At 41.5% G+C, this 14,594-nt stretch overlaps 1 protein-coding gene across 3 annotated transcripts in view; it reads left to right on the top strand.

Annotated features, from left to right (window-relative positions):
- Positions 1 to 14,594, top strand: part of plekhh2 (pleckstrin homology domain containing, family H (with MyTH4 domain) member 2) — a 36,102-nt gene that overhangs the window by 2,887 nt on the left and 18,621 nt on the right. For 2 of the 3 annotated variants that reach the window (XM_063491843.1, XM_063491840.1), the window contains exons 2-7: positions 487 to 627; positions 11,430 to 11,492; positions 11,582 to 11,731; positions 11,973 to 12,056; positions 12,185 to 12,266; positions 12,425 to 12,610. In XM_063491843.1, the coding sequence (XP_063347913.1) occupies positions 505 to 627; positions 11,430 to 11,492; positions 11,582 to 11,731; positions 11,973 to 12,056; positions 12,185 to 12,266; positions 12,425 to 12,610 (688 nt within the window). In that variant the 5' untranslated portion in view covers positions 487 to 504. The remainder of the gene's footprint in view (positions 1 to 486; positions 628 to 11,429; positions 11,493 to 11,581; positions 11,732 to 11,972; positions 12,057 to 12,184; positions 12,267 to 12,424; positions 12,611 to 14,594) is intronic. The other variant, XM_063491842.1, reaches the window with a different exon arrangement.

The following is a 14,594-nucleotide window of genomic DNA, read 5'->3' as shown; positions in this document are numbered from 1 at the left end:
GAAATAAGCCTGTGGAAACTACTTTATGGCCTTCCTCCACACATGCTTGTAGTCTCTTTGTGAGGAGGCCAGGCTGGTAATGAGAGGTTATTACTAGGAAGAGAGAAACCCAGGCTTTCTATCCAACATCACAGACGCTCTCTCTCTCTGCTGCCTGTTTTCCTACATTAGTCGTGGAAAATGTGATACAAGTCTCTTTTGGGGAGGGTGTCGAGGTGTTTTGGACTAATAGAGCTGTTTTCCTGTTTGTGAGTGATACGCCCACTGCCCACACTGGTCCAGCTGGGCTACACCCTGGAATATTTCAGGTGCTGCCTGGCTGGTGCCAACACATCTGGTCAACAACAAGCCTCCTGACCATTTTCTTTCATGTCTGTTTTTCTTCATCTGCTATTATGGAGATAATGTAAAAATGTTAAATGTCTGCACAAAAATGTTTTGCTACACATACTGTACTGTATATACACTCTGTGTCTCGCTGCTTAGGGTATTTTTCAGAGGGATATGGCGGAGGGGGAGGAGGCGATGAGCCAAGAGGACTGGAAGGAGAAGTGTGTGGTCCTGGAAGCACTGCTCATGAAGTTCAGAGTGCAGATCATCAAGATCCGAGAGCTCACAGCAGACAAGGTTGGCTTGAGTACATTCATCTTTGCGAGATAACCCCGGTCAAAGGAACAGGTACAAAGCTATTTTGCAAGAAAAGCTATGCTGATGATTGACAGGCAGATACAGTTTGTTGTATCTGAAAGAGCAGAGACGTGACGGCAAAACCGAATTACGGCAATGCTGAAAATGCTGTCATATGGAAATGATATGGTAAAATATCCCAGCTGGCCATCATCAGTCCAACAAACAGAGACTGGCTGTCTTTTAGCAGATGTGTGTATGCGGCACGCGAGTGACATTTTCAGAGAAAACTCCCTTAACTGTGATTAATTTGGTTTTAAAGCTGAAGGATGAGCTCGTCAGTGAACGAATACTCCAAATATGATCACAGATTGTATTATGACAGATTAAAGTTTTTTGTAGCGTTGAATTGTCCAGATGGCAGACCAATGCAGTACCAAAATAAAGAGGGAGAAAAGGAAAGAAAAAAGCGACCGTCAGTTGACTTGGCTACAGCCAATATCCAGTCGCCTAACCTAACTGGAATTTGTTTGAAGATAATGCTGAATTAAAACACACATTACTAATAAAACACTGGATCCAGTGATTATCCTTTTCCCATGGGTGGCTTGTGTATCTTGTAGTATTACGCTCAACACTCAGCAGATGTTTTTTACCTCGGCCAAGGACCTCTGACCTCTCCTTCAAGACCAATTTGAAGGTCAGAGTGATAAAAACAGCATGTAGAGCTTTTAATTCTATGTGTCATGCTGCCATTGTTTATTATTAACAACATTTAGAGAAAGATACAGGTATATGGGGATTCTAAATATCACATTATAGTTTGCTTCCAAATATCCTGTCACATTTGACTCCTGAAATCACTTTTAGATTACATCGCTGCCTTTTTTAAGTTGACCCCAAAATGTGTTACATCTTTAAGGAAAGTATTGTCAGGAAAAAGAGAAAGAGCTGCCTCATCTCATCTCGCTTCGACCTCGTCATCAATTGGCCGACTGCAGCTAGTCCAAAACGCTGCAGCACTGCTCCTAACTGGCACACGCAAGCGAGATCGTATATCTTCTATACTTGCATCATTACCTGGCGGCCAGCCAGCTTTTGAATTGACTTTAAGATCTTAACACTTGTTTTTAAGACGTTGCATGGACTAGCCCCTACATATCTTGCTGATCTCCTAACCTGGTATTCTCCCCGAAGATCCTTTGAGGTATGCACACCAAATGCTTTTGGTTGTCCCTAGGTCCAGACTAAAACACAGAGGAGACCGGACATTTGCCGTGACTGCCCCCAAACTGTGGAATACATTGCCTTTGCATATCAGGTCCTCCCCGACACTGGATACTTTTAAAATCCGTCTAAAGACCCATTTTTATTCTCTGGCTTTTGATTCATCATTAGTTTGTTACCATTATTCTTTCTATGATTTTATTCTCTTCTAAAACACTATTCTATTTTTCTTTTATGTCTTCTGCTTTGTCCATTTTATTGTACAGTACTTTGGTCAACAGTTGATGTTTTTAAACAAGTGGTATATAAATAAATTTAAACTTGAACTTAAACTTGACTAGTTAGTTAGAAGTATACTGCAGTAAGTTGTGCAGTATACATGTCCAGTTATTTACGACTCAATCCCGATTATCCACCAAAACCAGTTCTTTCAGAATCAGAGATTATGCAAACAAACTTATGTTCAAGGGCAACAGACAAAGGAAGTGGTGCTGCTTTGACACACTATAACAAATGATCTCTGGGAAGAGGAAGAAGGTCCTCGCATGTATGGGAAGATGATGCGCATTCTCAAACTGAGTGGTGGTGTGTCTGGTGGGCACAGAACAGGCCGTCCCTCCCAGCTGGCCGACACTGGGCCGGCCCAAACTGCTCAGTGGCCTAGATCTGAAGCGGCTCTCCAGGGATGCTGATTAGAGCTCTAATGTAAACAGCAGTCTGACCACAGGGCTGCGCTACGAAGTGCATGATGGGATTGACCCAGCTCCAGTCAATTACAGACTCAAAGTAAGCTCAGCTGGACAGCAAAACAAACTCCCGGAGAGACTTGGAAGAGAGATTGGCTTCGGTGGGTTTTTGCAGCCCACGTAGCACATGTGAAAGTCTCTGCCGTGTATTTTTGGCTCTATCCATCCTGTTTGACAGGTTTACGGCCTTTTTCCACTCAGCAGTAGAAAACACACTGTTAAACACACCATAACACACACTGTGTTTTTCTTCTTTGGTGTGTTTACTCAGTCCTAGCTTTGCTCTTTGGAGGTTACATGCTGTGTAAAAACAAAATATAAGGTGAAATCAGGGAGATGAATCCGCCTGACAGAAATTTTGAAAAATTGAGGAAATTGTAGTAAAGTTAGAAATCATCCATCACTCAGTTTTATTAACTGCTTGTCTAACTGAGGGTCACAGGAGGGCTGGAGCCTCCTCACAGACAGGCCGGCGGTTTGTCAAAGGGGGGTCAAAATGTTTTTTTTTAAGTTACCTCATGGATCAGTTTAATCAATCGGAAGCTTCCACTGACTTATTTTTTGCTGCGTAGCCACAGGGAGGAATTTTAAAGGGGATTTGTTAAGCTTTTTCTTATTTTTGTCATTTTTTTGGTCGTTTATACTGTTACAACAGCATGTGCTCATGTTTGAATCATGTAAAGCTTCTCTAGTTGTCTCGTCCCCTTCAGCCTTAGTTCTGTTAGGAAGCCAGTTCTGAGACCAGAAGCAGACTTGGTCTTGATGGGGACGACAGAGGCAGCTGTAGTGTGTAATCTTGGTAGACATCAACAAAGCCTTTATCCTGCATTAAACTGTTGCTCAGCACCCTGAAATATTTGGTCAGTATGACTGCTCTAAATCTGATGAAGAATAGCAGTAATCCTTAAGTCTTGACTGCATACCAAAGATGACTGATGTCATTTCCCAAGGATCCAGAGTTCAGTCAGAGTTCAGCAGCATTTCTAGAAACACCAACATAAATAATGATATTGAGAAAAAACAAAAAACAAAAACAAAAGCACATGTCAGTATTCAAGTAAAGCTAAATAAGTTTAATCTGAACAAACAAATATGATTCTGAATCATCCACATCCTTTAAAATTCCCAGTCTCATTCAGATCCCTTTTAAGCACTTATTTTATTTGATAAAAAGTTTAAGCACAGTCCAAATACTGTGTACGCGTACTGTGTAATAAGTTCTGACTTTGCTAATGTGGCTTTGTTGTATAATGACCGGTCAACATGTTTTCACTGACCTCGTAATGCTCTGAGCTCATCACGTTAACATCCAGACCCCTGCTGATGTGTTTTTCTCTGCTGTGGCTCCCACCGCCTCAGCCCAAGCTTGTTGTTTTTAAAGCCGTGTGGGGGCGGATGCACGTCACTGCAAAATCCCCCTAATATCGCTTCACAGAGGTAGACTCATAAACCAGTGAGGAGTGGGTTTAAAAGAATTAATTAGGAGCAGTGATTCATTCTACATTTCAGATTCCCAAATAACTGGTGCTAAAAAAAAAACTGTTTACTGTTTCCGATGTATTGATGGCACTGCAGCATGTGCATAAAGGCAGATCACAGGTTGTGGCATATAACCCTGAAAGAGCTAAAATGCTGGTAATACTGTAAGATCTAGAAAGTGCTGTTCCTGAAAGAAGGTTCAACAAACTCTGAGACTATTCCATCAAACTCTGAGCTGGGTTAGTTCAGTCAACCCTGAGTATGAGCTGAGCGTTTGTGATTCACTCTGGCAAAAAGAGGGGAGTCTCCATTTTAATCCAGCCGACCAACATCAGTGGATGTCCATGTGGACTGTGATATTTATGTTATGTTATAATTTAATTAGACTGGACCTCTCTGTCATCAGTAAAACACATGACCCTTTTATATTGTCCGTAATCACCATTTATCCAACTTCAGTGGGAATCATTAGACGGAGCCCGAATCCTAATTTTATATTTGACAGAAACTAAGAATAAAAATATGGAGAAACAGGTCAGATACAGTTTACTTATGGACCTGAAATATACGTTAGAAGCTCTGTTCGACACCATTTAATAGCCATGGAAAAGTGTGGACACTTTTTCATATGAAGTGCAGTCAGAATACAGTTAAACTGTCTGCAGCCTGCTTTGTGGTTATAAAAATGCAAGGTACAAAAAGAACTCCTGCTTAACTGGGATTTCAGTGTTTGTACAAAAGTAAACTTTTGCAAATGAATGTGCTTTGATACTTTATGGACAATGAGATGAAACCGAGTGTCAGTCAGCCGCTGCAACAGCAGCAGGATGGGAGGAGTCAGAGAGAAACAGTCTGTTACCCCGGTAACTGAACCAAAGTTTAACTTTGTCGCTGAACTTTAGAAAAGAGAAACGGACCAAAATCTACAGCTGAATTAACAGTAGCAAAGACGGGAAAAATGGCAATGGAGAAAACTACAAGCACAAAACGCCACCTTCAGAGCAACCTTCAAAATAAAAGAGGAAACACATGGAAACGAGACAACAGCGGGCTCAGTGGCTCGTGTTTATTACTGTATTGATATGTTCACGCAGATCCAGCTGCAGAACATTCAGGCTTGAGTCAGAGCAGACGCTGTGCTGGATGGCTCCGGGTCAGTGTAATACGACAGGCCGTCCATATGAACACGCAAACAGAATGAAAATTTGTAGAGAAAGGGTTAAGGGGTCAGAATGACCATTTTTGGGAGAGGAATGCAGGAGTAATAGGAAAGGGATTCAAAACACAAAGGAAGAGGAAAACTAAGGAGCCATGGATAATTACATCTGCAGTGGGTACAATATATGTCCATTTTTTTATTTTTATATTTATTTTTCCTTTTTCTTATAGTTTTTATTATTGATCAACCAGCAATATGTTGCAGTTTCTTGTGTTTCTTATTGTAGGTTTTTCCCCCTTTTTTGCAGAATTACCTTGAAAGAGGATAACAAAGGTTTTGAATTTGCCGTTCCACAAAACTGGAACATGAAATGAATTGACAGCAGTCTGGGTAGACTTGGCAAATTACTGAAATCCTAGAAAGCCTGTATGAGGTGACTGAGAGGGAAAACGGGGGAGGAAGAGAAAAAATGAAGCCCTGTGTAAGGATTGAACTGCCCAGGGGAGGAAATACCCAGTTTAGTAAATAGTGTGTGTGTGTGTGTGTGTGTGTGTGTGTGTGTGTGTGTGTGTGTGTGTGTGTGTGTGTGTGTGTGTGTGTGTGTGTGTGTGTCACACAGGAAGTGAGTCTGAAGCTGAAATGTTCAGTTATTCTGTGGGTGAACCTGTGTGCATGCTGGTCAAGTTAAATTCACATCTAAACTGTTTTCACTGAGACTTTGCACAAAAGTGAAAACTGATGTTGTGTGTGTGTGTGTGTGTGTGTGTGTGTGTGTGTGTGTGTGTGTGTGTGTGTGTGTGTGTGTACAGATATTTGGATTTGTGAGGCATGTTAGTTTTGGCCAGCGGGGTCTCTCAGCTGAAACAGTAGGCTACACATCTCCTTATGAAGACAAAGTGACCATGTGTGTTACATTTTCTATATATCAGCCTTCTCCCCTCCTTTTTTAAACTAATGTATTCATTCACTTCTTCTCTTGTGTCCATGTGCATGTGTGTCTGTCTCAGCAGAGATTCTCAACCTCCCTATAAAAGTTTGGAAAATAAAAGGCAGGATGCTAAATGTTAAAATGAAGTAGAGATAAAACTTTAAAAAAAAAAAGAAGTTGAAATTAGTGGTCAAAGTTTGGGAGGTGTGGCCACTTGACTGCCACATGCCCCAGCACGGATACCTTCACCAATTCAGACCTTGAAAATGGGCCTGTTGGCTGTTTGGAGCATTTTAATTAAATTATCTGACAAGTTATTTGTGTGGTGCTGTAAGCACGTCCAGATCCAGAGTAACTAAATACGGACCAAAGAGTATGTTTGTGTCAGACGTGTTAGGATATCAAAGATAATACATAAACACACACAAACTATGTTGCCACAGTATATGGATCCATATTTTGATTTGGCACAGGTTCCTGCGAGATCCCCTTCCTGACACAGTCCTCCCATTTATCCAGGCTTGGATAGTCAAATAAATGTGTTATCCTCCAAACCATTGTTTTCATGGCTTTATGTGATTGTCTTTGTGGATTCCCTTCTTCTCTTTTAATTACAGTTAAGACCATTGTTTGTTATTTCAGATGCTATTCTTTCTGTTAGTATTTGTGCATCTGTAGGCAGTCCCACATGGGATATCTGGTCACCCTAAGCACATCCCCTCAAGATGTTTATGTTTAGATTTTGGTGTTTGACATTTTAATATTTTATCTGTCTGTTACTTAACACTTATTTAAAGGTACAGCTGAGTATTTCCCAGCTGCTGTTAAACAGCTTAAATCTCTCAAGCTCCAAGAATATTCAGTGTTCACTTTGGTCTTCTGGATGTAGTTCTTGTCCAACAACGTATATTTTTGGTCCTTGTTGTGTTCGCAGACAAAGTGAGAACTCAGTGTTTTGCTGACTGCTTGAGGTTTCCTTTCAAAATATTCAAAAATATCCTTTTTGCTAAATGATTTCTTCGACCTTGACAAGATTTCCATTTCCAGATACGCTAAAAGCTGAAAGCACATCATTGCACAGCAGTGGCTTCTACTATGGCTCTATAAAAAGGTCAATTTTTTGAGCGGGCGAATATCATCGACCCTCGCAAATGTTATCCGTTAACTTTATTAAAAAGAAAACATTGTTGTGGGGCCAAAAATGCTCATTTTAATGCCTCAAAATGCAGATTTGAGACACCAATCAGTGACGTGATATGAGAGAAAGTGTCTCAGTTTAAGCACCGCACACAAAGCTTTCCGCTCTTTCTTTGCTACACATAAACATCCGCTTGCAATTTTAGTCTCTGGCTGCCCAGTCACAGCCACATAGATGCCTACGGCTAACCTTAACATTTTCAAACAGATGTTGCTTTTCCTCATGCGTGTCCGTCTCCACTTCGCACGTGCTGGGGTTTTGTTTTTTTGGACAGCTATGGTATGTGCCTGCCCCAGAGTGTGCCAAAGAAACTAGCGAGTTTATTCCTTAGATTGTAAGGGAAGCCCAACTGGCATCGCTATATTTTTTTTAAACCATATATCTATTGTTACAGTGGTGGATCCTCATAGTAAATGTGGTCAAAGTTTCATATAATGAGGTCAAACTTTGTACAAGTAATTCCTGTGGGTCAAAAGCTACATACTGCATACTCTAATAGGTCTGTTTCAGAGGCTTTTCCTGCTCTTCGGTCTGTTTGAGGTCACAGAGAGCTAAAGAACTAACATGGCCATCTCACACACACACACAGCTCTGACTGGGAGCACAGAAGCCCCACCCGCCTGATCAGAAGAAAATGGCTTGAAGTGAAGCAGAAGATAAAACAGCTGATTTCAGACTTTGTGTGAACTGCCAGGTCCATTCAAATAATAATTAAGATTATTCTGAACTGACTGTCATGAAATGAACGTATTAGATCCCCTATGAAATGTAAAATATATGTCCTTACTTAGTTGCTTGTACTTAATGTGTCAATAAAGTCTTTGTCAGCGTTAGCCCCCGGTGCAAGTTACCATACTGAGTGTACATCTGTGGTGTTAAACCCGTTTTAACTGTAAGGTAAGCACTGTGGGTCGCAGCCTACAGAAAGAGGCTTTGTGAGCTGGCTGTCTGGCCTGCGGATGGAGTGGTGGGGGAGGGATGGATGGAGCGAGTTCAGGGGGAGGTTGGCCACAGGGCGTCAGTTGTGGAATTCCAGGAATGGAAGTTGAACTGGATTTCAGATTTTGGATGTGGACGGGGAGTCGACTGCAGAGGTGATAGAGCTCTGTGGAGGCTGAGGGAGAGCACAGAGATCACGTGTACCTGAGCGTCAGGGCCGGACGCGACGAAGCGGGAATAGCAGTGCTCGTATTGTGCCTGAATACAAAGAGAGTAGCAAGGCGTTACTCTTATCCCGTCCTAAGTGAGCTGTACAGGATGTGACACACACACGCCCAGGTTGGGTTCATCCTATATATAACATCATGAAGCAAACACACACTTACTCGAATGCTCTGATACGCAGCAGTTAATGTGTTTAAGCCTTTTTATACACTGTTATGTCTGGTGTGTGCGTAAAAGTCTGTGTGCGTGTCAACTCCAGCTGTAGCCTACAGTATACATGGCCTGTAATTAACATGGCGTGTTCTGCCAGATGCTATATCTGTCATTGAGAGAGGCACATGTGGTCGGTCGTTTGTGGTACAGCGGAGGATCTATATAGGGAAGAGAAAGACTGTGCATTTTGTGTGTGATATGCATTGACCTTTATTCATGTCTGCTCTTCATCGCAATGTGCTTTTTCCTGTAGTAAAAGTAATCCTTAAAAGTAATGCTTCTGAGGTTCACAGGGACTGCAGCAGTAGGTGAAGAAAGGTTTGCTGCATCTGTGTTATTGTTGGATTCATCACAGTTTGTCAGTTTTATCAGGACAAAAGTATCTTCAAAAACCAGATGTGCAAAAGCTCTACCTCAACTGTCCAAATACTGAGTTGAATACATCCACAGCCTTTTTCCAGATGTGGACACGCAGTGACATAATCCTATGAATTCTTCTTCCTAGAATCCGCTTCTGTGAAATGTTGTTCAAATGTCAGGTGGAACAGCGGTTGTGTAAAAGGCCTCGCTTCCACTTTGGTCCAGAAAACGTTGCGCGGTGGAAACAGTGTGGGTGTCTGGCAGGGTGTGGCTTCCCGGCTTTGGCCTGAGCTTGGTCCACTTCTTTCTGTCTCTAGAAGTGAACAGAAGCAGGGGAAAACTGGAGCTCAGCCATGCCTGTCTCCAGGCTAAATACAGATGTCGCTCTTCACAGCGGTTTCCATCGAGTTTGGATATGGCAGCTACTAATTTAAGTGCTAATTTGTCGATTTCTACGGAGTAACATAAGACAAGGAGCTATTCACAGCGCATAGCTGGCACCGTGATGTGACACATGAGTGTGTGAGCTGGCTGCAAATAGAATGATACTTTATTAGACTTATAAAGAAATAAATCATTTTTGATTAACATAAAAGCAACTGATATGTTTTCCTCAAAAAATATAAAAATTGTAATAATTGTAAAACATATTTTTTTAAGCGATTGATGGAGACGTCTAAGTCCTTCAAGAAAACTTACATTGCAATCCATACAGTATTAGAAGGATGTTCAACACACATAGAAACCCCGTTCATTGTTCCTGTGAACAGATAAAATTGCCTCAACTTTCCCCCACAAAAAATGTTTTTTGCATGTTTCCACTGTGTCTGTGTGGGTTTTCTCCAGGTCCTCTAGTTTCCTCCCACAGTCGAAAGACATGGAGTTAGTGGGGTTGGTGATAATAAATTTCCCGTAGGTGTGAATGTGAGTGGGAATGGTTGTCTTTCTGTGTTAGCCCTGTGACAGACTGGTGTCCTGTCCAGGGTGTACCCCACCTCCTGCCCTGCCGTGCAACCTTAAATTCGATAAGCAGAAGATAATGGATGGATGCTGTGTGTATATAACATAAAAAGATGCCAGTCCATTCTCTTTGTTAGTATTAATAAAAAGGACCAGTGATGTACATATACTATAGACCACGTGTTAATTACAGATTAATTTTTTAAAATGCATTTTGTACATATGTGGACATGTCGAGGAATATTTTTGCCATGGTGGTTGCTACGCAGACAGTTTCCATCTACAATCCTGCATATTTTCCTGCTCTAAGCTTCTGAGGTTGGAGAGAGTTTCCTCAGAAGACAGTGGTTCCTACGCTGCTTCCGCCACTCTGAGCTGAGGAATTTCAGAGGAATGTTGTTCATAAAGTCATCCCTCTGTCTCGCTGCTCATTCCCACAGGTTTTTTTTAAATCTCATGTCTGTGTGTGTGTGCGTGTGTTTAATCCGTGTGACCTTTTGCTGTTGTTTTAGCACACTCCTGCTAGCTTCCACATGTACTGCTGTGATCTTAGCACACAAAGGGCTACTTGTAACATTGGCACCTCATCACCATTATGTAATGGTTAAGGGCGCTATATGCTGCACTTCTACAGCCATGAAAAGACTTTATAACAATGTTGTAAACAAATGAATCCATCCCTAGCCTCCCAGTTACCAAAAGTTATAGGGAGGGAGTGTTATTTTATATTTTGTCTGTCATATGGAAAAGTTTCAGAGATTTTCAACAGAGAAATGTGTGACCTTGTGTGGCAGAAATTGATGCATTTTCCTCTCACTTGTATGTATTTGATAGACAAAATCCAGTATCTGTGATTGGCCCTTATCTTTGGCTAAAATTTCTGTGAAGAAAAATAACGGCCGTAAAGCAAAAGCACAAGTTCAGCATGTGGAAGATAAATAAACTAGCATTGGAGGTTGCTTAAAATCTCAGTAGTTTGTGTTAAAAATGGCTGCAAGTGAATGTGAATGTATGTGAACATAGCATTCCTTCGAATAACAGAACCCAGCTGAATCGCATCTGCTCCTTTCTAGCGTGGCAGCGTTATCTTGAGTGGAGTTCTCGTTAGGCGTGCAAGACTTTCTTTGTCTTTATTTGGTGCTATTGTGTTTGGCTTCAAGCTCGAGTGGAATGGATTTTTCATCTCCATGCATTTGCAAACATTTGCAGTCTGGATCACTGAAAGGAAACTGATTACTAATTTTAGATCAAATGGGGTTATTGTATGACTATGTGGTCCTTGTGTGAAGATGTAACAAGACTAGTAAGATATTAGGATTTTTTTAGGGAAAAAAAAGTCCAGTTGAAATAAAATATTTGCTTTCCCAGATTCAGCAACTGGAGACGCAGGTGATCGATGCAGAGAAACGGGCGTTCACAGCTCAGCAGCAGGTGAGCACCAGAAACACAAGTTTGGCTGTTTGTCTTTCCTTTCAACATGTCGGAATGCAATTATGTGAGTACATGTGTGATGATTCCAGGTGCAGTGGATGGAGGAGAAGCTCAAAGCAGCAGATGGTCATTCTGGAGACTCAGAGGTGCGTCTGTTTCAGCGGTGCCAGGAGCTGCAGGCGTTAGTGCAGGAGAAGGAGGATGTAATCGCACAGCTGGAGCAGCAGCTGGAGGAGCAGGTAAGAAAAAGCACACACATAAAGAATTTCAACAGATGTGATGCCAGTGGAGTAATTCATAATCCACTTTTTTTTAATTTAATACCACGTCTATCTCTATGAACACCATCTTTAACCTCCTTACTGTTCATTTGTGTTTCCCCGCCCTGTTCTCTGTTTCGCTTCGTCTCGATCTGCTCTTCTTATTCCAAAATATATTCACCCAGAGAGACAGACGGCTCATTTTTACTTCTTTCAACAGAAACAGCTCCGCCTTCAAGATGCCAAGATGGTGGAAGAGAAGGCAGCTAAGATCAAAGAGTGGGTGATGCTAAAGTTGTCAGAGGTAAATCTGTGTGTACGTCAGCTGTAAAGGCTCCTAAAACACAGATAAGAAAGAGACGGAAATCTGGAAGATAAGTTAAAGTATTTAATGTGGTTGCTGGTTTATGTGAGAACATGTTTGTGCTTCAGTTTGAGGTAGAGAATGCAGCATTAAGAGAAACCAACAAACAACAGGAGGCTCAGATTTTGGAGCTTCAAAAACAAATACAAGGTATAAGCTTTTGAAACTTTGTTGGAACATGTTAACCTGCAAGTTATACGCAGGTTAAAACTCCTAAATGCCTGCTACTAGCAAATATAGATTTATCAATGCTAATACATTGTAAGCACACGCTGCAGTATGTGCATGACTGTTTGCTGCTTTTGCAGCCTTTGAGCAGAAGTGCAAGGGTGGAGCTGGAGCCCTGTGTAAGCCAGGTGAAGCCCAGCGTCTTAGCAGCCTGACGTTCGGCTGCTTTCAGGTGAGAGGGAAGAACCCGCAGGTCCTGACTGGACCAGCGCCGTCCCAGAAGACCCTGAGCGCGCAGGGGGAGACAGACGCCAGGGACAAAACCGGTAAGTCCCCACACAGTCACGCAGCTATGGAAAATGAAAACAGCATCTGTGAGTGGTTAGATGGGACTCCGGGGCAGAGCTGGACACAGGATGGTAACTATCTGAGTGAGGTCATAGTCATGCTGTATTAAGGAAAGTATTTGCCACTGGAGTATTTTATGGGCTATTTGGAGACTTTTAATAATAATAATAATGTGTGATAGTTATATAACATAATAACATCACTGATTGTTAGAGTAAGAATGTGAAGAAACAATATAGTTATACTGTGAGATACTAAGATTCTTCAGTCATAATTGTGCAGATCTATTTAATGTGGTACTGGAATTGTATTAACATTGTTTGCCAAACTGGTTTTAGTGTGTTAGAAAGCCAACACTCACTAATTAGCTATAAACACACAGCATAGCAGAGGCTGATGAGAACAAGAATTGGTTTTTCTAGTGTTTGGTCATAAACCAAGTATTGTAGAGGAAGAGCTGAAAGCTTTAGTCAAAACAAAGCATTTAAGAGCTGGTGCTCCTGGGCACAGAGGTCCAGGGAAAAAAAGCCTGAAGAGAGCCTAAAACTGGGTTGAAGAGCTGGAGTTAATGTACTGCTGCTCAGTGATCATGTATGTGTGTCAGGTGGGTCAGAAAGGAACCTGGAGGGAAGCCACAGGAAAGGCATTCACACATAGGGGAGGATTTACTAACTGGGGGGAGTTTGTGTGATGCCGCAATTGCAGATTTGCACGAATGGGGTTGGAAAGTTCTGCAGGTGATCTACAAAAAATGGTCTAACTTACAGACAAAGATACAGCCAGTACATTACAATAATAACCAGACTTCTACCAAGACCAGCGCAAATCAGCAGTTTTAAAACAACTAACCTAAAAAATACAGTATAACAGCAGGTTTTTGGTTTTTTTCTCATTATGTGAAAAAAAATGTTCTGTGTGCGCACTGCTGATAAAAGACCCACACAGACGTTTTAATCATGCACTGAACTCCATATAGAAAAGAAACTGAAAATCTGAAACAGCTCAGTTCTGTTGCCAAAAGGTTGGTTCTGTTCATGTGGACGTAACGTTTTTATTCTTCTTCAGTCTCAGCTGACTGCAGGTTTCCCCAACCTTATAAATAGTACATTTGCACAATGACTGAAACTAGCACCACTGAATGAACAACGGAGACAATGTGAGGTCAGATCCTTGATCATCACAGCCCATTGTTCATTCAGTGGGCCAGTCAAGTCAAGTCCCACAACCAAAATAAGACCTGCTTTTCTCAGCGTGAAATTAGTGACTCACACTGTGTTTCATTTAAATACTCCCCTCACAAAGTTTTGTGCTCTGACAGGGAAACTCCAAATCGATAAACAAAAAGGCCAACCACCAAAACAACTGCTGCAAAACTGATACCACATCTCTTCATTAAATCCTGACAGCAGCTTTTAAAAGTCAAAAGAGGTTTTTGCTGTGGTGCAGAGCATTAGTAAATCTGGCCCGTGAACACAGTTATTATTGCAGACCTCATTAAATATGTATTTAGATTCACTTTCAGATCCCGCAAGTCAGCCATAATATAAAATGCGGTCAACAAAAATACTTTTTAAAGCGCCTTGCAGTGTTTCGGGTGTTTTACATTGAAATGTCTGTCAAAATGTAATTAATGAGACTCCAGAAGATCAGAAGCGTCTTAAGATTAATGTCTGAGTCTTGCAATATATAATACTTACTTTAAGTAATACACAGCATTACAAGGCAAAGAGGAAAAGGATGAGTCAGGATCTGACAGTAAATGATTATTCCTGTGCTTTTGCACACTGCACTGGTCAGATGCAACACAGATGTCAGGTTTGCATGGTGAATGCTGCCTCCACCCGAACTGTCAGATATATTTCTGTTTGTGACGTTAGCACTAGCGTAGATTTGCAAATTCACCAGAAAATAAATGAGGGAGAGAAATTAGATCAAAGGTAGAAAGGGGGCAACTATCTGTCA

Source organism: Pelmatolapia mariae, linkage group LG13, assembly GCF_036321145.2.
Source record: "Pelmatolapia mariae isolate MD_Pm_ZW linkage group LG13, Pm_UMD_F_2, whole genome shotgun sequence".
In the NCBI taxonomy this organism is placed as follows: Eukaryota; Metazoa; Chordata; class Actinopteri; order Cichliformes; family Cichlidae; genus Pelmatolapia; species Pelmatolapia mariae.
This window is presented reverse-complemented; position numbering and strand designations above follow the sequence as displayed.